General features: G+C 35.4%; 1 protein-coding gene across 1 annotated transcript in view; it reads right to left on the bottom strand.

Moving 5' to 3' along the window:
• Positions 1 to 6,284: 6,284 nt before the first annotated feature.
• The window catches only part of LCORL (ligand dependent nuclear receptor corepressor-like), a 30,280-nt gene continuing 14,379 nt past the window's right edge, over positions 6,285 to 22,185 (bottom strand). Inside the window, exons 4-6 of the mRNA XM_009324069.1 lie at positions 19,260 to 19,514; positions 9,544 to 9,634; positions 6,285 to 8,118 (exon numbers count right to left, since the gene is read on the bottom strand). Coding sequence (XP_009322344.1) covers positions 7,086 to 8,118; positions 9,544 to 9,634; positions 19,260 to 19,514 — 1,379 coding nt within the window. The 3' untranslated portion in view covers positions 6,285 to 7,085. The remainder of the gene's footprint in view (positions 8,119 to 9,543; positions 9,635 to 19,259; positions 19,515 to 22,185) is intronic.

Here is a 22,185-nt window from a genome sequence, read left to right as displayed (position 1 = left end):
TGATTTTGTAAACAGCACCTTTTTGTCAGCATTTGTCCATTGCAATTGCAAAATGAAACGTGAACATCCTCTTCAGTAAGGGAACTGGGAGTTTCAGAGTGGACCAACGGTGTTTGCTTGCAACTGCAAACTATAGGAACATTTTCATCTTGTATTAAAAATTTTAACATAGCCAAAGTCTGTTGCCAGTGATATGAACAAAATGACTCCAAAACTTTGTTTAATGTTGATTTTCCTTTTTCCAAATTAGCTGTTTCCTCTGAATTTGCATCAGCTGTTGAGCTTGAACTGAAAATGAAAACAAATCAAAACAAAATATAAATTACAGTAAAACACCATATCTAATGTTTGTTATAATGGTTAAACTCAAGCCTAAAAACCTGAAGTTTGCAAAACAGTTCTGTTCTATTTGCACTATTCAGTCATACTTGCAAGTGTCACTAGCAATGATGTGCATCTTATCTATAGCAGCGATAGTCCTACCGTAAGAAAAATAATCAGGAAGAAATTAAGGGACAAAAAGAATAGTTTGAAACATAGCTTCCTGTATCTAAATGTAATTACAATAATGTTAACTTCCTAATATTTCAAACTACCTTAGTCATTAACGAAGGAAAACCTCACCAAGAACCTGGGGAGCTTAGTATTACTCCCATTTCACAAACTGAGGCAAAGAGAGGGTAAATGACTTGCCTAAGGTCACAATTCAAGGTTGTGGCAGAGGCAAGAATGGCTCCATCTCTCCTGAATCCCACCCCAAGATATTCATATACCAAAGTGTATTGAATGCTCTTCAGGATACTCTTAAAGATCCTTCATAAAGACATTTTTATTTATATGTTTATTTTTAAAGAACACTTAATAGGCTAACAGAAAATGGAAAAAATAGCCACTTGCTACTGTTACTGTTCTTTGCAGATAAAAGTTTCCGTTCTAGTTTTTAAATAAATTGCAGTGGTGCATCACAGACTCTTCATTGCAATATATTACACACACATACACACACGTGCACATGCGCGCACACACACACGGATTCCTTCATAAACAGAAACAGATAATCACCACTGGAATAAATAACTTCTGTGATCAAGGTTAATATCCTTTAAATCTCAAATATAGGGTAGGCCTATGTCTAAATAAGACTTCTGAGCAGTTGTTCTCAAAGATATTAGCTCAAAATAAAATCACTTATAAAATACTACCTTAACTATTTAATGAATTTCTTATAAATTATTAAAACTAATGTCACTACTTACCTAATCAATCATTTATATTGAAAAGCTGAAAATTTTCCATGGTAGAAATTAATACAGATATTTCTTCAATTAAATACAAAATCCTTATGCTGGATAGCAACTATCAACAGATAGTTAACACCTAGTTCAAATGTTTTACTGAAACCAATTGCATGAGCAGAAAATGTTAGAAGAATTCTGTTTTAGAAAAGTATGTATTGTTTAAACATATCACCAAACTCTGAACATGACACTAACTTTTTGCCCTACTATTATCTCCTGTAATTTTTTGCATTTAAGCCTGAACTTTGGAAAAATTTCATTTTGATTGGGTTTATGACTGTACTGAGCAAAGAACAAGCATATTTAAAATTTCATGTGCTGTATTTATATAAAGTTACCTATTAATTAATTAGGTCATACCCAATGTTATTAGCATCAATAATAACTTTCAGGTTCAGGTTTCTGACTGGAAGTTATACATACAAATCTGTATTTTTATTGTCCCACACGGATTTTAAAGTTTAGAGCTTAAAAACAGCCAACTATGCTTAATAATTCCTCATGTTTTTTCCTTTTCCCGTAATATTTAGTATGAAACGGTATATATTCAAAATCAAGCATCTGGATGATACTAACTCATTAAAGCATAAGATAATTGTGATGGTACTAGTTGAAATTGTGATTATGTTTAAACTGCAATAATTGAAGTCTTAAAAAGAAAAAAAACCCCTCTTTGCACTTGCAATCTAAAGTAAAAACAGCATTATTCAAGGGCATGTCATTGTCAGAATTTAACTTTTTGAAACGCCACTTCACTGAGAAGAGTCTGAGTGTTACTCAGTCCAACAAACTCAGGAGTCACGAACTGTTGAAATGTACCACTACACTTGTGAAAACAAAGCTTATTCTAGTATTACAATTACAGATAAAAACTAATTGCCCTCCCCACCACCATGGCTTTAATTAAATAATGTTTTGAAAGGTCAGATAAAAAAAAAAAGAACACAGCACTAGGTCTTCAATATTTTGTTTGTAAATCACAGTAAATTTAAGTACTAATTTGCTAAAGAGATGGCTATAGTACAGTCTTTTTAGACTGAATCTCTAGACAGATACCTTTCTGTCTGTCTAGACTTGCAAGGTATGTCTAACGGAGTTTCACTGGAGAGCTTTAATTGTGGAGGACCTGTATCCATAACTGCTATTTAAAATATGCTCACTGGTGGAAGAAACTTCCAGAGCCCTAAAGCCTTCTCAAAGTCAGTAACCAAAATTTCCAAAGGCCTCAAAACTGCTTTGAATTTGCTATGTGGAGATCAACCTGTTGTATAAAGTAATATCCTGGTTATCACAGACATACTGGACATTCTTCTAATACGCTTTCTTTCCTAGTTATCTACCCTTGTGTAACATCTATAATCTGCTTTCCCTTAGCGTGTGTTAGTTTCTAAAGCTGACAGACAACTTAACTTCATCTATGCTATTGTAATAGTACCAGACTCCAAATGATCTTCCAAGTTTGAGAAAGCACATCGACCCTTTACTCAGTCACCATTTGGGAACAGAGCTTACTACGCAAACAAATTAAATCATTAAAGCAACACATTTTCTTTAAAGTGTCTCTCTGTAGAGATGTCCATATATTTAAACAAACTAATTTTTTAGTAGCTCTTCAATACAATTAGGGAATTACATTTCAGTTTCCTGTAATTCCTTCCTATGGCCCTTTAAATTTGTGCTGTCACACAGTAGTTTACATTATTCTCAAGATAAAAGGCTTAAACAATAATTTCATAGAAGGAAGAGCTATCACTTTCACAATTGCATACTTCCTTCACAGAACACTCTTACACTTCCTACAAATCGCACTCAAAAAGATGGCTAGAGAGAGTGAGTAGGAAATAGAGGGGTTGAGAGGTGAGAGGATCAATACGCGCTGCTCCCCCAGTACCTTTTGCGCACAACATCTCTGAAGACAAAAGTTAAGCATGGAATGACATTATTTCCCTGCTGGAGGGCAGGGGCAGTTAATACCATGGAGAGGGGATTGACTGGAGTCCAAAATTGGCACAAAGGCAGAGACGTGATAAGGTTAAATACTAGCCTTTCAGCATATTATTTTATGTATAAAAAAGTAAACATTTGCCTCCTCCAGAAATCCAAAAAGCTATCAGGAAAGAGCTCTATCAGAGGACTCCCAAAAGATATCCTTCCCTAGCCTTCTATCCTCTGTCGTCTCAGCCACAGACAAGATAGATCAATCTAGCAACTTCTTTGCAGACTGGGAACAGGAACAAAACTAGGAACAGAACATACTTTCAAGTACTCATATAAACAGCGTAGAACTATAATAGAAATATAAATTTGTCTTATAGAAATGTTTGTTTTCTGACTTTACTAAGTAAATAAATCCCTCAAAAAAAGCTACATATTATCTGTAATGTATAATAGATAATTTTTAGCTGCAAACTAAAGGATGTAACAGCTATAAAATTAGTTTTCTGAACTTCTCATTTATGAGAAATGCATCAATTCTGAGAAGTCATCCGTCTTTAAAGCTACTATTTCCGCTATATAAAATTCTCATAGTAAATTAGTCATTATGTGCTTAATTTGTACAGTTCTTGATCTTATGCCACTGCTAATAAACTTGTGCCTCAGGAGTAAGTCAAATGAGTCAGTGTACAGGTTTTTGTTTCTTTCTTTTTTTTTTTACTGAATGAGCAAATCAATCACACATCAGTGTTGTAAATTTATGTGCAAAAGCATTGAAGTGCTTTACTACAAATTACAACGTAGAAACACGTTAACTAAACAATTAAATTCATACAATCAGATTTAGGAATATAACAACACAAAGAAGAAACAGAATTACAGTACATTTACAACACAAGACAAATACATGGAATTCATTAGAAAATATTGTAATAAATAATTCATGAATTATAGTGCAATTGATTTATGCATAAATATAACTAATTGCCTAAAAATCAGTTGTTAACAAAAATCTGTCAAAAATCAAGGCAGCCACAGAGTTTTACTAAATTACTGCGACAATGGAAATACTGCAATTAAAAAACAAATACAAGTATTTGTACTGTAAACAACTAAAAAAATCAGTCTCACTAAAGTTAATATACAATTTAATATAAAATTGTCATTAGCTACCAGAAATGGTTTAAACAGCTTTACTGAGCAGTAGTTCTAAAAACAGAGGCACTGTTTTTTAATATAAAATACTTGAGAAACATTCAAATAAGTAGAAAGCATGTAGGGCTTGCTTTCGCCTTCATTTAAAATTCTGCTGAAAGAGGAATTTTCTGAAATTGTCAATTACTAAGTAGTGACTGGTAACTGAATTTATAAAACAGTTCAAAATGTGTAATTTAAATGACATTTAATGGAATACATAGGGGTTGGGGACGGAGAATCTACACATTTCCCTGCCTTTCCTTAGTTGTGTAATCAAAGGTTAGCCTAATAATTAGAAACAAATAATTCTGTTCCTTTAAACACTTACAGGTTGAGTATCATCTATAAACTATCAAAAAATATTTTAATATACTATTTCTGACCAAAAAATAAATACAAGTACTAAAATGTTGAAAATTAATTATAATATTACATACAAAATTACTGAGTACTGTTAAGTCAATAGTAAAATGATCCCTGATTTTATGAATCCTGTTAATTTTTTGGTCAGGTCATCTTTTAAATGATATAAAAAGAGTACTGTAACTTGCCTTCAATATAAACTTCTGGCTCAAATTTATAACATTGTCTGAGGAGTAGAAAACATCAGTATGGTACAAATATTAGGCAATGTATTGAAGCCCCAAATTTTTGCAAGTAAAACTGTATAAAGACAGATCTTGAAACATTTAAGGTTTTTTCAACTTCATTTTTCAGTGGGGATATATTAACAAATTAATCCTTCTGGCCCTCACAAAATATGGCTTAATTCTTTTAAAATGAAAGATGACCCTGACATCTGCTGTTTTGTGACCTCCTTGTTATCAGGTACAGTTCTGCTTAGAAAAAAGGATTCATTCTGTAATATGCAAGTAAACCTTAATCACTGAAGAAGATTCAGTATAGATCTGAGAGACCAAAGAACTGAGACACTGGTTGTGCAGTTTCAAAGGATTATTCTGTTGTAAAATAGAAGTTGTTATTTTTTAGTAGCGTTAATAAATATGGGCTAGATTTTGCCATCAATATTGCAGTATGCTCTCCACTGAATTTAATGGCAAGTTTATCTATAAATCAAATTACCTGATGTAGCCCATATGTATCTAATGTCCCATTTCATTTATATAATTAACCTATACACATGCAAATTTAAGTGGGGAAAAAATGTATGCATGTGCATCAAATGTATAGAAGTTGGAGAAAAGTCTTTTTCTATGCCAAATTAGATGCATGCAGAAAAAAATTACACTTTGAGAGGAAAAGGGCATTGATGTTCAGTATTGAATGTATGAAGCAAGCCCCCATTCTTCATATGTAGACATATACTTTGTGATATTACACAAAAAAATTAAGTATGATATAAAGTCCAATGTGAATACTTGGAAATTCATGTAAAAACTGCAATATGAAGGTAATTGGTCTCCCTTAAATTCTATTAAAAGTTACGTATTTAAAGTGAACTGCCTAACTTCTAACTACCAAATTTATAAAGAATTTATATTATTGGAAGTTCAAAACAGCTTCACTGTTTAATATTTGTATTTCTATCAAGACCCTGAACTGCAAATTTGGTTATTAGCAAAATGATAATGTAACTTGGTATTCATTTTGATAAACTGAAAATGTTTTGAAATGTCACAGCAGCAAATACATTACAGTTACAGTGAGGTTTTTCAATAGGAGTGTGACACAATCCTTAAATAAATTTTAAGTAGTCATAACATCAACTAACCAGCACATTTAAACAAAAAAACCAAACAAACCCAAACCATTCTCAAGCTCATTCTGTGCACATTATGAACATGCTCTAAGTTGCATTCCAACTTTCTTTTTAAACCTTACAAGTTACCTTACTTGTCAAACTAAAAAGGAAAATTATGTTAAAGTTTAAATTATTTTAGGCTCTTAGTATTCCATCTTATTTCATATTTAATAATTCTATAACTACAGTAATTTCTCAGGTTTCATAAGTGTACACTTTGTAAACACCAATTTCTTTCTAAACCAACAACAAAATTTTCTTAAAATGATAAAAAATGCAGTTTAAGCCTGCTAAACACACATTTTTAGTAATGAAATGTTTTTCTTACTTGTATTGGATATTTAAGTAATGATGAACTTTTTTCTTTCACAGAATGTACTATATCCTACTAATACTTCACAAATCCACTTCCTTGTAAGGAACTAGCTTTTAAAAAAAACCCCTTGATTTGTATAATCTGAGTTACTTACAATTTATTGCAAGTATTCTGTGAAGTATAAAAGTCTGCTAACCCTTGGTTGTGTATTTCCATAATAAGATGGATTATTGAATGGGTAGAGTGGTTCTTCACCAATTAAAAATTATGCTTCACATGACAAATACTTGTTTTCCGAAAACATCTTTATGCTATTGACTACTAAATAAAACCTGAATCTTTTCACCTATTTATACAAGGATTATATTAAATACACACTATCAGAATTAAGTGAGCAACTCTATAATTCTGTCCACAGTGAAAACCCTGAATAAAACTATTTTTCAAAAGGCATGTATGTGGTTTTTGAACTGTATAATTTTGCGTCTTCTGTCAAGAGTGAGCATATGTATTTCTCACACAGTGTGTGTATACAGACATACATACACACACACAAAACAATTCGCTAACAATTATTCTACACAGGCTTGCTATTGTTTTTGCAGCTGCCAGTCCCTGAATCTGTCATATTAAATAAGCCAGTATCTGGTAATCGGAGTTTCTTCTTCGGCGGAGTCTTCAATGTTCCAGATCTTTCTTTTACTTTATATTCTAAAGTGCTGTGAGGTACCCCATAAATTCCTTGTGCTTTGGAAACACTCATTTTCCCACTCATTACCATTGCAATTGCTTCTTCCATTATTTCATGATCATACTGCCGATAGCGGCCACGTTTTTTTCTTGGTTGTTTATTATCTTTACGATCCAAACTATCTTCTGTATTTTCTGAGGTTCCATCTACTGTCCCATTCTTAGCATTAAGACACAAAGGAGAGAGGTCCCCATGCAGAAAGTAGGAGTCAACACTTGAGTGAGTTACAGGTCCAGAACATTCAATTTTGTTCTGTTTAGGGAGTATATTTTTCAATTTTTGAAGAGCTGATCCTTCTAAAACTGAGGAGGTTTTAGAAACGTGGTACATAACATCCAGAAGACCAGCAGTATCAGACTGTGGTTTGGACACAGAACTTATTCTTAGCTGAGGAATTTTTAATTGTACAGTAGGACTTGAAGTTTCATATTGTAGATTTTCACTTTTTTCTTTAAATTGAGTGACCATTCTCTGTAGAGTTAACTGGTGGAGGTAACTGGAAGCTGTTGGGAATTTTAATTCTGAGGTTTCAAGTAGACTGAGTTTACTTTTTTCTGTGCGCTCTGCTTGAGCTCTTGCCCACAAGGCTACTTTTTGTAGGACTGCACAAGTTTCTTTACTGTCTTTAAATGAATAACTATCATTGAAATCTCGAGTTTTGCTTTTAAAAGGTGCAGGCTTTCCTGCTGGTAAGGCTTCTAAGTGGAGAAGTAAAGTTTTTTGAGGTATGCCATAAAGTATGCCTGCTTTATTTATGTCCAGTGCTCCAGACTGAATGTCTTTCAAAGCTTTTGAGAGCAAACCATCTGCAAACTCAGCACTTCTTTCCACATAGTCCTCTCTGTGTCTGTGTAGTCTCCTGGATGGATGGAATGAAACGATGGTAAACTGATGTATGAGAGACTCTCACACAGCTATGGAAGGGAAGGGTCCACTCCTTTATTATACTCCTTGCTTCGGTAACATCACTGCTTCTGATACTTTTAAGCCTTTGAGATGTGGTAGTTAAATGATTATCCTAGCAAAATGTTACAGTTCTGGTAGGACAGTGCATCAAAAATCATACGGTGGCTTCTACAGCAGCCCTTCCAAGAACTTTATATCCTAGCTCAGTATTTGATAATATTCTTATGTGCTTGCTATATTCCCTTGTTCACATGCTTGCAGAGCAACACTGTTATAATTTTACTTATACAATTAACGTCCCATTAAATACCCAAATCCTGAAGTTTTTGTTAGTAGAAACGTGACGTTACCGCTAAACAAGTAATAAAAGAGTCAACCCCCTCATAGAAAAATTGCAGCAATAAATACATAACTACACACAAACATCCCAGACTTACACAAAACTAGGCTTTCTACAACAATAAGAGAAAGTGCTGTAGTTAACAATCAAGTCCATTTTGGCAAAATAAAACACAGTTTTAAAAACTTCTAGCCACTATTTACAGCTCTCTAATTACAAAGCCATATTCATTTTAAAACTTCTTCATATCAGCAAATTAATAAAATGCAATTTTACATCATTCAACAAATACTGCTATTGCAGTCCTATTTGTAATAAGTTATTTGGTAAGACGTACAGGTGACAAAAAGGGTCCTGCTATGGCTAGTGGATGGGAGGATGCCAAGTTCATAACAAAATCCAACAAAACAATGCATTTCACTAGTTTTGTGGTAGCTTTCAGCAGATGTGATAACGTTTTTCTTGCTGAATAAAGAAATTTAACCATTTGCCACCACACACCATAGTCAGAACCATGATGTAAGTATAAGTATGATGATTAAGAGCTCTCTCTCTCTCACGCGCGCTTGCTCTCTCTCTCTCTCTCATTAAGGAATATTATAGATAATAGTCATTTAACTTGTTCATGTTAGTTGAAGAACATTTTAAATCTAAATATTAACATGGTCATTTTTGTCCAAAATTGAAGTTTCCTAAATAAACTCTGAAAGAATATATTTACGTTTTCTTCTACTATCCTATTACTTTTAAGGTGTTATGTAATCAATTTTCAGTTCATTTTAGTAACATGAACTAAAGTTTGGTGATTGTTCTGATAACTTTTCTTTAAACAGAAAAAAAGGAAAAAGACAAATGAAACATATGATATATACATAGACACACACTTATGAGTGACAAAAATTCTTCTGAAAGCAAAATAGGAACCACGTGTGTGTGTCAGTATATACAAATATGTTATGAACATAAAACCTGACTTCAGAGAAGAGAAACCTGGATTGTCTTTTACATAAGCCGAAGAGAGTCCTAAACGTTGCTTACCCAGACACTGAGTTTTCAGAACACAATGGATCATATTTTGGTTCTTCCAACCTTGCGCTTTTCTTTGTAGAGAGATCTAGCACTCCATCCCCTGCAAAGAACAAGTAGTGATGATAGCAGTTGTTTAAGGATGATCTCAGAAATTGTTAGCAAACGTTTGTACCGATGGCACAATTTTTAAGCAGTTACTTTATCTTGTAAAATTTCTGACATGTTATTCCTTTAACAATGTCAGCCACCAGCAAATGGTTTTATGTCTTTGATTTGTAACAAAACTTTTTAAAATTAAGAAAAACCAAAAAATAAGCCCATTCAGAAATAATAAAATTTAAAAGAAGAACCTGTCTTAAACAGAAACATGTGACTGCTTTCCTAAAAATCGTGTATGCATATATATTGCACTGTTTACTTTCAAGGCAACCAAAGCAATGCACTTGATATTATTATTGTGATTATTATTATTCATATATTCATATTTACATACTGTAAACAAACAAGCCCAATACTGAAGTTAAAACAGACATAACTAAATCATAGGCTTATAGGATAATTCAGGCTACTAGGGATCTCAGGAGGTCTCTAGACCAACCTCCTGCTCAGAGCAGGTTCAGCTATGAGACCAGACCAGGTTACTGGATGAGAAAGTAGTACCCCTGTAACTAGGAAGACAGCTCGAGCCCAATATAGAGTTTTAAGCATATGAGACCTATGTCATTAAAGGTTCTAACAGTTTGTTTATACATATTCCCCCTGCTGCCCCCACATAAATTTAATAATGAAACTAGAGAAATGGAAAGACCTAAACTGGGGTGGGAGTCCGCTCTGTTAAGTCACCGGCAAATGTTAAATTCAAGATTTATAGTTGGCTGTTGAAGTCTATGAAGTATTGAAATAGAAAACCATATTTTTAAATCAATATTTAAGAACATTGAAAATTAAAGAAACTAATTAGCACCTGAAATACTCCTTCTAGATTTTTATTTTTTTTTTTAAAAATCACATTGAAATTATAGATAAATCCCCTAAATATATTTAATTTCATACCTTTCTTCCTTGGTTCTCTGTTTCAAACTTGGGCTGTTTTGTGTGCCTGAGCTCTGCGAATCCAATTTTGAGTTTCAACATGTAGGTCAACATTCAACTCTACAAGCAACCTTGTGCTAGTCCTTTTTACATTAGCGTCATTTTCATGTTACTGCGTATTATTTCTAAAACAGCAATCAACTCTATATATTTTCCCACAGCCTCAGATGCAGACATGAAGCATTGGCTGAATAGTACAAACGCCAACACTCAAATAAGAAGTCAGAAAAATTGGTAGGGTAACTCTCCTTTATACCAATACTGCAAAGAAAGAGAGTTTTGTGTAATAATCAAATCCAGCTATTTGTTTTGGACTGTTTTTGCCCAACTATTTTGTATTATTTGAAGAAGGGTAAAGAGAGAAAAAGTAGCATCATAAGTCAGCATAAAGGGAAAAAATATTTTTAAACATGTTACTCGTCAAAGATGCTCTTTTTCTCCTGAATATGTTCCTTTCAAAGTCTTCCTTAACCCTAAGTTAAAGGAAGGACTAGTTAACGTTAATCAACCTTTCTGATGCAGTGATATTCCAGAAGGAAAAGCCAATTAAAAACACTACAGAAATATTCTACAGGGACTATTTGGCCTACCCAGCTGTAAAGTATCCTGAATATCTAAGCTCACAACGTCCCCGAGTCCTGTGCAACAGACAGATTTCATCTATTGTGTTCTGTCAGTCATACAAAGTACATCTCCCTTTCCTAAGTGTTTGTGTGTTCCCTTTCACAACAGTTTCTCCATCTTCAGTTGATATTCATAGGCACTATGATAAAAAAAGTTTAGAAGAGATCACTAGACAAAGTCACTGGAGAAAAAACTACTTCAAAGTTCACAACTCATCAAGTTATGAAGAGCTAATCATCTCTATTCAAACTACACAAAAAATAGAAGCTAACTAGGATTTTTAGGGAAAAAACCCAACAAACAAAACCCAAAGCCTCTCACAAAATTCCATAACAAAATCTAACCGAAGTAATTTTCATTTCCAATCTTTCAGAACTGGCTTTGACAACACAAGGCCACCAGTAAGTTGAAAAACAGCTAAAAAGACGACAGTGCTGAAAATGCAGGCTCCTGAAACAAAAAATTATATACATTTTGGGCCTCTAAATGGTAAGCAGAACTGAAGAGTCATTTCAGGTTCAAGACAGTCGGTTCCTCCAACACAGCAAATGTATTCATTAAGTATGACACCTCTCTGAAGACAATACTTTATGGGAAAATGATCCTTAGTAAAAAGAGTGAAAGAGAACCATGCAAGAAACTTGATATACATACAAAATACCAGATAAAGTCACCATACACCAGGCTTTTATTCAGTGATTTCACTCAAAGACACCCCCCCCCAAACAAAAAACCCAATAAACCAAACACCACAAACCCCCCAAAATTGATGCAGAAAGGGCTTATAAGTCAAAAAGATTCATTAAAAATACACAGTAGCTCCTAGTTTTGGTAGATATTCCTGCTTTGTAACAGTATCAATTATTATTATAATGAAGGAACACCTACAATTAGCAGGAAAGTGACAACATTCGCTATAAAGCTTTAAGACATAATGAAATGCTACCTAATTAAATGAATGTACATACATATACACAGTAAAGACATTCACTTTGGTTCATTAGGTACAAGACCAAAAAGTTTGCAAAGAGGCATCCTACAGGTGGACAATGAACCTTGAAAACCTGTTACTTGCAAGGTAGGAATAGGGTTTTTTTAAACCGAGCCAGAACTTTCTATTATTTCTATCAAATCACACAAAATAGGTGTTTCGGCAAGAATTCTGGACAGGAACTGAATGACATCAGGAACAGAAAAACCACTCTGTAAGGTGGTTTTAATAAAAGACACGGAATTACTTCCACTCTTTAGCTGAAGCCATGACTGCTAAGACAGCAGTCTTCATAAACAATACTATGTAACGCTGGATAATACAGAAAAAAATTATTAGAAGTTTTTCAGGTCTGCTGCTCATGGTCTTTTAGGAAGTTATTTCTGTGCAAATTAAATGATTTTGATCTTCAAAGAAATGGCTCAACCTCTGGCCTTTACTTCCCAGCGCCAGATCATCAGATGCAGCAATACCAAACTATAGCTAAGCGTGATCAAATGTCATCTTCAAAATAACCAGGACCACAATCACTTCAAACTCCTCCAGACTAGTGATGTTAGAGAAAGGGGGCGGGCGGAAGAGCAAGTAACAGAAACTGTATGGGTCACCCTTGAGTTCCTACAATTGGTATTTCTGTACTAATTCTAGCAAACTTCTCTGTTTTTTTTCTAGGTTTCAGGAAACCTCTCACTAGCTATTATGAACTGCCTTACTAGGTCAGACGACCTACTCTACTCAGTCCTCTCTCTCCAAGCATGGGAAAAACTCCACTCCTAGAGTGGGAGAGCACATCACCCTGGCCACTACCTGCAGCTCATTCCTCTCTTGCTCTCCCAGTAGCCGCTGTCATTGGATTAGGGATCTCCGAGATACATCCCTGCCTACTCTAGCTTTAGTTTCTTGGCCTTGGTTCTGTTAGCCAGGAAGTTGTTGAAGGCCTTTTTTGAACCCAGTGACACTGTGCAATCTCCATAACCTCCTGACACAGCAGTTCCTGATGTTCACATACTGCTGTGCAAAAGGTGCCCCTTAGCTGTTTTTCCCTTCTCAGAAGTTTCAGCAAGCCCAACCTATTTCTAATACTGTGAGATTTATTAAAGAACCTCTCTCTTTACCTTATCCATCATACTGTGGTAAACCTCGATAAGGTTTTTCATAGCAACAAAATGACACTGTCTTGTCTTCAATACCTTTCCTCATGATGCTTTGCCTTTTGCTGGCTATGTTCTGTGCTGCTGCACACGGAAACAATGTTTTCAGAGAACTGTCAGTAAGAATGCCAAAGCCTTTTATTAATTCTTAACTACTGCTTTGACTAGCCCCTTTTTGCTGACCTGATGGGCTATTTTGTAAAATGAAAAACTGCCAGATGAAAAGTATATAGCTATATATTGGGTGTCCATAGCAAGGTCTTGACAGCATCTGTGAGGAGAGGCCAGGGACTGCCCCGTGCCAGACACAGATGGTTCTAGCTGGTTCCAACATACCCACTGAAGGGCACAGCTGAGCCCAGCAGCCTCTTGTGGGGAGCCTTCGGGAACATATATTTAAGAAAGGGCAAAAAGTGCCAGATGGAGAGAGAAAGAGGGAACAAAAAGAACGAGAAAACAGCAGAGGGAAGCCCAACGGTTTCTCTCTGCCATTTCCCTCTGCCATTAGATACAGACTGTGGACACCCTGCACCCATTCCCTGTGTACCACAGGGGTGGTGGTGGTTACAAGGGAATCCGGGGTGAAGCTGAGCCTGAGAAAGGGGGGAGGAAAGGTGGTGTTGTAATGTGTCTTTTTGTTTCTGGTACCTGAATTAATAATTAAATATTTATTTTGTAGGCAATAATTTAAGTTAATTTTCCCCAAGCAGAGTCTGTTTTGCCCATGATGGCAAGCGGTAAGCAATGACCATGTCCTTATCTCAACTCTTCAGCTCTCCTTCCTGTTCTTCCCATTTTCTCACCTGTGCCATTGAGAGGGAAGCAAGCAAGCAAGCGTCTGACAAGGAGCTTCGCTGTTAGCCACCATAGCAGCCAAGGAAGAAATAAACACCTAGTCACCTCAAAAATGTACCTTTTTAGGGTGACCTTTTCATGCAGAAGTATTAAACAAACTTTCTTGAATATGTTTACAGCTCATACAAGTTATCTTTGGGAACATAGCATGTGTACCTTCAAAAAGCATAGTATTTTTCCCCAATACATATGGTAAAAAGGGTATATTAAGAAAATAAAAGGTTATTTTCAGTAGTGTTTGGAATTCTTTCAATAGCCCTAGACATAGCAATCAAGACGCCACACATGCTGTGATCCCAGTTGCTGTACTAACTTCAGTGTGGATTTTCAAGAGATATGAAACCACTTTTCAAAAATTAATTGTTTCAAAATTCTGGTCCATTATTCAGAAGTCTTTATTTTGCTACAAATTTTGGTGAAATCACATGCACATTGTTAAACTGGATAATAAAATGCTATTTTAAATAATTTAAACAGAATTTTTGACTTGGATTATCCTTAATTTTCCTACTTCTTCAATATTAGCCAAGAACGACAAAGCAACAGGATAGCTGTAAAAAGTTCGCACAGCAAAATGTCACACATTGCCAGCTACCTTCTGATGTCTTCCCATCTATAATGGGTCAATAAAACAAGGAAATCTATGCAAATTCTCTTGCATTTTTCTGCTCTGTTTACACACTATCATTGTTCCTAGAAGACACAGCAGCAAGAATAAGCTTGTGTAGCTAAATTAACAGATTATTTAATTGTACAGCTTAGACTTCTGCCTCTTGTAAGTCACTTTGCTTAGCAGCTTGAGAGTGATCAACTCTCCCATATCTATCAAGAGAAAGAAGCCTCTGCATCAAAGTTAGCTGCTGCTGGGAACACTCCCCAAAGAGCTCAGCATCATGACTGCACAAGTAAATAGTAAGTTGCTGCAGGATATTTCAAGACTGTTCCTCACTCGATGTTTTACTCTGCAAGGATGCTGCTGTTTCATCAGCCTAGTTTCGAGGACAAGTAATATTGCAAAAATACACAATACCACCCTATTTTTGTTACATACAGTGCACGCAAAACAAATTTTCTTTCACTATATATTCTTTTCAAGGCCTGGACAGTCTTAGAGTTACATGGATTAGGAATAAAAGAACAAGATACAGGTATTTCTGGTGCTAGTTACCAGCAAGGTGCACAGGAATTAAAGCACCCTGCTAAGTTACCACACTTCCACATGTAGAAGAAAGAAGAGGATAACTGGGGACTGTGCTATCAGCCAGGTGCCAGCTGAACATATGTAGATGCCAGTGCTTAAATACTCAGTACTGAATGATTCAGTCCCAGAGGTGCAATGGGTTGACCTTGGTCAGTAGCTAGACCCCCACCCAGCCACTCTCTCAATTCACCTCCTCAACAGGGGGGGCAGGGAGAAATACGATAAATACAGGACGATCACTTACCAGTTACCATCACAGGCAAAACAGACTTGGAGAAAATTAATTTATTGCAAATTAAAATAGATTTGGAAAATAAGAAAGACAAAATTAAAGCACCTCCCCACCCCACCTTTACCCAGGCTCAACTTCATTCCCATCTCCTCTACCTCTCTCCCCCATCCCCAGGTGACACAGGCAGGATTGGGAGTGGGGGTTACAGTCAGTACAATTCCTCTCTACAGCTCCTTCCTCCTCACACTTTTCCCCTGCTCCATTGTGGGTTCTCCACAGGCCGCAGTTCCTTCAGGAAATATCCAGCTGCTCCAACATGGGGTCTTCCATGGGCTGCAGCATGAATATCTGCTCCAGAGTGGTCTCTTCCATGGGCTGCAGGGGAATATCTGCTCCACCGTGGTCCTCTTCATGTGCTGCAGGGAAATACCTGCTCTGGTGCCCGGAGTGGCTCCTCCCGCTCCTTCTCTGACCTTGTTGTTTGCCCTGCTGTCTCTCTTCTGCCTGTCCAGCATTTTTGCTCTTTCTTAAATGTTTTCACTGAGGCACCACAAACCTCACTGATGTGCTCCACTTTGGCTTGTTGCGGGTCTGTGCAGAGATGGCTGTGTCTAGCGCAGGGCAGCCCCTGACCTCTTCTCATAGATGCCATCCCTGCAGCCCTCCCCCAACTACCAAAACCTTGCCATGTAAACCCAATACATCAGGGTATCAGGTCTGAAAGTGTCAGACCTGAACATTTTGGGAGTACTTCAGAGACGGCCTGCAGATACTGGAGGAAGGTAAGAAGCTTTCTTAAATGAGGATAAGATCATCCAGACATCTTCAGTGGCAGAATCTTTTTCCAGTATTGAGCTAGCACTTAGCTTGGATCTGCTCAGTGCAAAAAAATGCTTCTAGTGATCTGGAAAATAAAGCTTACTCCTTCCTCTCAACTTAAGTCCAAGAATCATTGCCATAGTAAAGGAACAAGACTGTCTGTTTTATTATTTAGATCATTCATTTTAAAGATGACTACTGTAAATACAAAGCACCTGCCTAAACAGAAAATGAACCTGAAGTATTTATATTTAGGTCATTATCTGCTTCACAGGATTTGAATTAAAAAGACTTCAACTTTGAGGATCCATCAGAGCAACGTACAAATTTGAACTTCCTACTCTGTTACTGCCACATCGTTTGGAAATTGTAAAAGGAAATACAAATAACAAATAATAAAGAGTTGCACGACAATTAAAAGACACTACTAAGGAGGGAACAATGGTATAGCTTTTACGAGTCTCCAGACTGAAGAAGTATACTAGTTAGACACAGAATAATATATTTTTAAAAATAATCCAATTAAAAAAATTTCACAATTCCCTACTGTAAGCATGTAAAACTTCAATATAATCAAGCTTTCTTCAGGAAAAGGACAGAAGTGAGGGGTAGGTAGAATAACAATACATAGTCCCTGACAACAGCTAATTGAAAGAACTTTTCATGAATCATTGCACCTCGAACACCATGCAAATAAAAAAAAAGAGCAGACTGAGTTTTTCCATCTTGATCTTATTTACTTGTGTTACTACCACTACAGTGAAAAGCTAAGATAGCTCAAAATTGGTATGTTCATGGGAAATGGGAAACAGGAAACGCAATACAACTTCCCTCATAGATAAGATGGCTTGAAACCTTTCTCCAGCTACAGTCTTGTTTCAATACTTCCTCTCATTTCAGTAGCTCTAAACTTCACAGCAAGACTAGTATCTTTAACATCTGCAAAGCACTCCAGCAAACATGACAGCTAAGTTCTGAGAATCTACAATATCTTACACAGTATAAAAGTTTTACATAGTAAACTATGTATGTTTAGCAACTATTTTAGCCTCAGATGTTTTGCTGAAGACGCACAATTCTAAACTTGCCATTTAGCCTCATTATAAGAAAAATTCAAATTATACAAAAAAAGATTTAAATATCTCAATCTCTCTATACTTTAAGTTTTTCTTGGACAAAAGATCAATGGATTTTCAAATAGCTGAGGGTACAGCAGAACTTTCTTCCTGTCCCTGACCCGTTCACCCTCTGCCTTCCTTTTCATTCCTCAAAGATTTATTTGGGCTCAGTGAGAACTAGAACCTGTCTTTGGGGACTTTGCTCCCTCATGGACATTTTAAACTAGTTATTCTTTATAACCAGCTGTTGAAGTAAGCAACAGGCTATAGTGCTGATATCAGGAAAGTACTTTTTATTGCCCTTGCAAAAGAAACGTGCTTCAACCCGGCCAATTATAGATCTCTAAATTCTGTAATTCATCCATAGCAGAGGTATGTCAAAGCACAAGAGATATTTTCTCAGGATTTAATCTGCACAAGGTATTCGCTAAACCCAGGCATGAACTGGTTTCTGCTGATCATGCAGAATAAAAGCAGGAATTCCACAATTTCTTAATGCTTCTGCTGTCAAAGAGAAAGGATGCTTAAAATTTGATCTAGAATAGGCATGGTTAGCAAGATAAATCCATATCAGAGTTCCCCCTCAAAGGATGCATCATCTAATTAAAGACTGCATCATTAAGCACACGCATATGAAATCTGCTTTCATTCTTACAAATTTATATTTTTTAAGAACTTAATTCTGCAGTTCTACCTTCTTTTAACTTTTTTAGTACGGTATGTGACATACAGGTAAACTCTTCCTTTTGATCTGCAGTATTATTGGATTAACACGGACCCTTGTATCTGTAAAAGACAAAAGCTGCTTTTGCCACTGCTTTCAGTTGCACATGACAGTCACAATCCTTCCTGAAAATTGATGCTAATCCAAATCAAGTTCAAAGTCCAAAACACTCTTGTGATTATATTGTTATCAGTTTTGGATAGCAATATTCCTTGAGGCAAAGAAATTATTTCCTCTTTGTAAATGTTAGTGAGACAGACTTTATTTTTCTTTTTCTAGCTTTACTCTCAATTAAGAAAGTTGCACTGATCTATAATGAGGCATGAAGTGTGGAAATTTCTTCCCAAATTAATCGTCTCTTTCCGTCGTTCTAACCAGTCTGTATTTAAAGAATCAAAGTGTCCAAGGGCTGACACAGACAGAATGACCTTTGCTCTCTGAAATTCCAGTATCTTTCTCTTTTCTCAGAAGGCTTCTTAACAGCCATTTCTTGAACCACTGTTACCTGTGACAGCCACAAGTAGCTAACTTAGATTCAGTATTCTAAAGCTGAGAAATTCCAATGCCACTTATTTAACACAGGCACTCAGAAATGAGAATATTTATCTGCTAACACACAATGTGAAAAACATTTCTTAAAGAATGTGTTGGTTTGGTTTTTTTTTTAATAGTTCTCTTAACATTTTTCCTGGGGTTTAAAGGAAAAATGTATGAGTTTTCTTTAAGTGTTAAGTTGATGCAATGCCAATTTTCCTTCAACCTCATTTTAATTATATAGGGTAATTTTTTTTTTCCTATACACTGATTACTACTTTGGAAAGACAAAACATATAGATAGTTGGCACAGACATATTTTTTTAAGGGAATAAGATGTAATACATGACGGCAAAACACAGATGAACAGATACAGAAGTTTACCTTGCTGAGTATTCTGTTCTTGAGTTCGATTCACAGTGAGGTCTAGAGGGCTATCCTGTTCTTCCTGAAGGGAGTTTTCCGTTTGGTTCATTTGGATACTTTTACATATCAGAGTTGGTTCAAACGATGAACCATTTCTGTTCTCTTGAATTTTGCTACTTTTTGAAATGTACTCAATCGCAAACTGACGGATCATTTTTTTCATTAATTCCTGAGCAACTAGGGGAATGTTAGGATCACAGTTCTGAGGAAGATCTAGGAATAAAAAAAACAACAACACAGGCAACAGGCATATTTAAAAAACCGAACTTAATTACTTTTCTTTAGATAAATAATTCCTATAAGCACAATAAATGTGTGTAATAAGTACATGTGTAATGAACACATTAATTCAGATATCTAGTAAGTTTTTCTTATGAGCATTCCTAACTGGAGGTCACTTGGAAGAACATGTTTAGCACACATCAGTAAATTCTACCTTATTCTTCTGTCATAGCATGCAAGTAAAACTATGTGGGTAGATAAATCATGCAAGTATGGGAGTCAGAATCTGTATTTATTGTTGGTAAATAAGTTGAATTTTCATTTGCAGACTGTTCATTTTCAGTTTTGAAAATAAGAATTCCGAATAAAAAGTGAAAGTTAAATAAAGCTATGAATTCATACATAAAGAAGTTACTTTCAAAAAACAACTATAGCAAAAATAATTCAAGTGCAGTTCCATAGATTAGTCCTTTTCATAACATAGAACAGTTGGACTTTTGAAGAGCTAATCTTAAAAAAAAGAGAAAAAAATTTTTTCACCTATATATTAGATTATAATTCCCACTGTAGATTCAGGACTGCAACGTCAAAACTGATACGATGATACTTGAAATGTCCCATACAAATTGTAGCAATACAAACAATTGAATTTTACAATAAAGTTGTAAATTTTTATTTCAAAATCTTACAGGATTTTCAGGACATTTTCAAAGTGCTATCAATGAAAACATTTGGGAGAAAAGCTTTATTTCCTATTCTAAACTGTATGTACCCTATTTTTTGTTTGTGTATGTAACAGTCCCAGGGAAAGAAGCATTTCATTTTAAAAACACAAAAATAATAACAGGATCAAACATGAGATACCTATGACTTTATTTTAATATTATCTGTCAGCTAGAAAAAAGTTAAACCTCTTATTAACAAGCATAGCTGAAATCACATTTGTGAATCACTGAAAAAAGAATCCTAATATAAATAGAAATACCAGAAAGATCAACAAAATAAAGATAAGTAACTTAGCATAAATAACAATGTAATTAAGAAACTCACTTAAAGTAAGCTGTGTTACTCATCAATGCAATACTGCATTGATGACTGCAATACTTCATTTCACAAGACAAGCACGACTGCCCATACTCAAAGATCTATGTTCTTCCTTAAAGTGGCAGCAGTAGTACTCATTTCACTATCCCACTCTTTCTTCTTTCCTTCAACTCTACACATGCACACAAAACAAAAATATCCTTTTCAATGTTTTAACCACTGCCCATCCTTGAGTTCATAGGTAATGAGTGAAACAGAGTTCATCAAGAAGGGACAGATATTTAAAGTAAGTGTGAATGTGGTACAGAAGAATTAGCTTTTAGGTCAGCCTTGATTGTCTGAAAGAAATGCTAAAGGACATGGTGGCAGTTATTGGGATACTTAAATTAGTCTGAAACAGATAAGAGACAATAAATTGAGTTTTGCTTTCATGGAAGTGGAGAAACTGAAAGGACTGGATCGGGTAGATGCTTGCATGCAAACTGTAAATTTCCTAATAGGTAGTTTGGAGGATCACACAGCAGATTTGCTCAAGCATTTTATGCCAATGAAGTTTTATCCATCTACTAGCAAGACAGCAACCACTGAGACAGATCAAAGAATGCTGCTCAAGTTTAGGATGAATGCGTAGATGATTTTTTTTGTTTTGTTTCAGGTTTATTCAAAACATATTCCATTTTGAGAATTCATTTTCACCAACAGAGTATTGCAAAGAATTACAAACATGCACATATGCAATCTGCTGTCTAAAGCATACAAGAGGGCAGCTGACTGTTCAGATGCTTCTTGTCAATATCTTTTGGTTGGCCTTTCAGTAAGGTGAAGCTCCAACATTTTCAAAGACTGAGTATATGCTAGACATCTTGGCTTCAAGAGACCTTATCCAAGGCATGACAAAACAAGTCTGCTTATGGTTGAAGCTCTATATTCTGACAATCTTTCAACCAGATCTATATCAAAATTTCTAAAATCGATAGAAGTTTCTAGAGGAAAGGCATGAGGTGAAATTCTAAGTGATGGAGGGTGCCTACAAAGAAAAAGATCTCTCCCCGTCATGTAACACCCAGGCACAGGTATTCATTGTCTATTGGTATTTCCCGATTCCTAAATAATGAATCCAATAAATATTCAACTGGAATTTTATCATCCTAGAGACACACTTACAAGGAAAGAAAAAAATTCAACAAAAGATATTGAAGCAGTAAGGCAACAGGTGTAAATATGCTAATGTATATGCAAAAAATAACAGAAGAACAAGGAAAATTAAGAGATGGAATTGAAAAACGGAATTATCTAGGAAAACTAAGTGTCTGCCTGACAGGGGAATCGTAGCTCTAGACAATGAAAACTACTGATCAATAGCTTAGCTTAAAAAAAAACAAACCAAAAAACAACCACCAGCAAACAAAGCAAACTCAAACACAAGCAAACAGAAATCTGACAGCCAGTATTCAAGAAACTCGTACAAAATTAAATATATGAAACATCACCAACACCGAATTGTCTACCAGATATCTGGTCTGGAACGACCCTGCTTAGAGAAATTAGTTTGTTGCGTGCACACAAGAAAAACTTGGAAGATTTTTGGAGAACAGGCGATTATCAGTGCAAATGGGAA

This window comes from Pygoscelis adeliae, unplaced genomic scaffold, assembly GCF_000699105.1.
Source record: "Pygoscelis adeliae isolate BGI_AS28 unplaced genomic scaffold, ASM69910v1 Scaffold24, whole genome shotgun sequence".
NCBI lineage: Eukaryota > Metazoa > Chordata > Aves > Sphenisciformes > Spheniscidae > Pygoscelis > Pygoscelis adeliae.
This window is presented reverse-complemented; position numbering and strand designations above follow the sequence as displayed.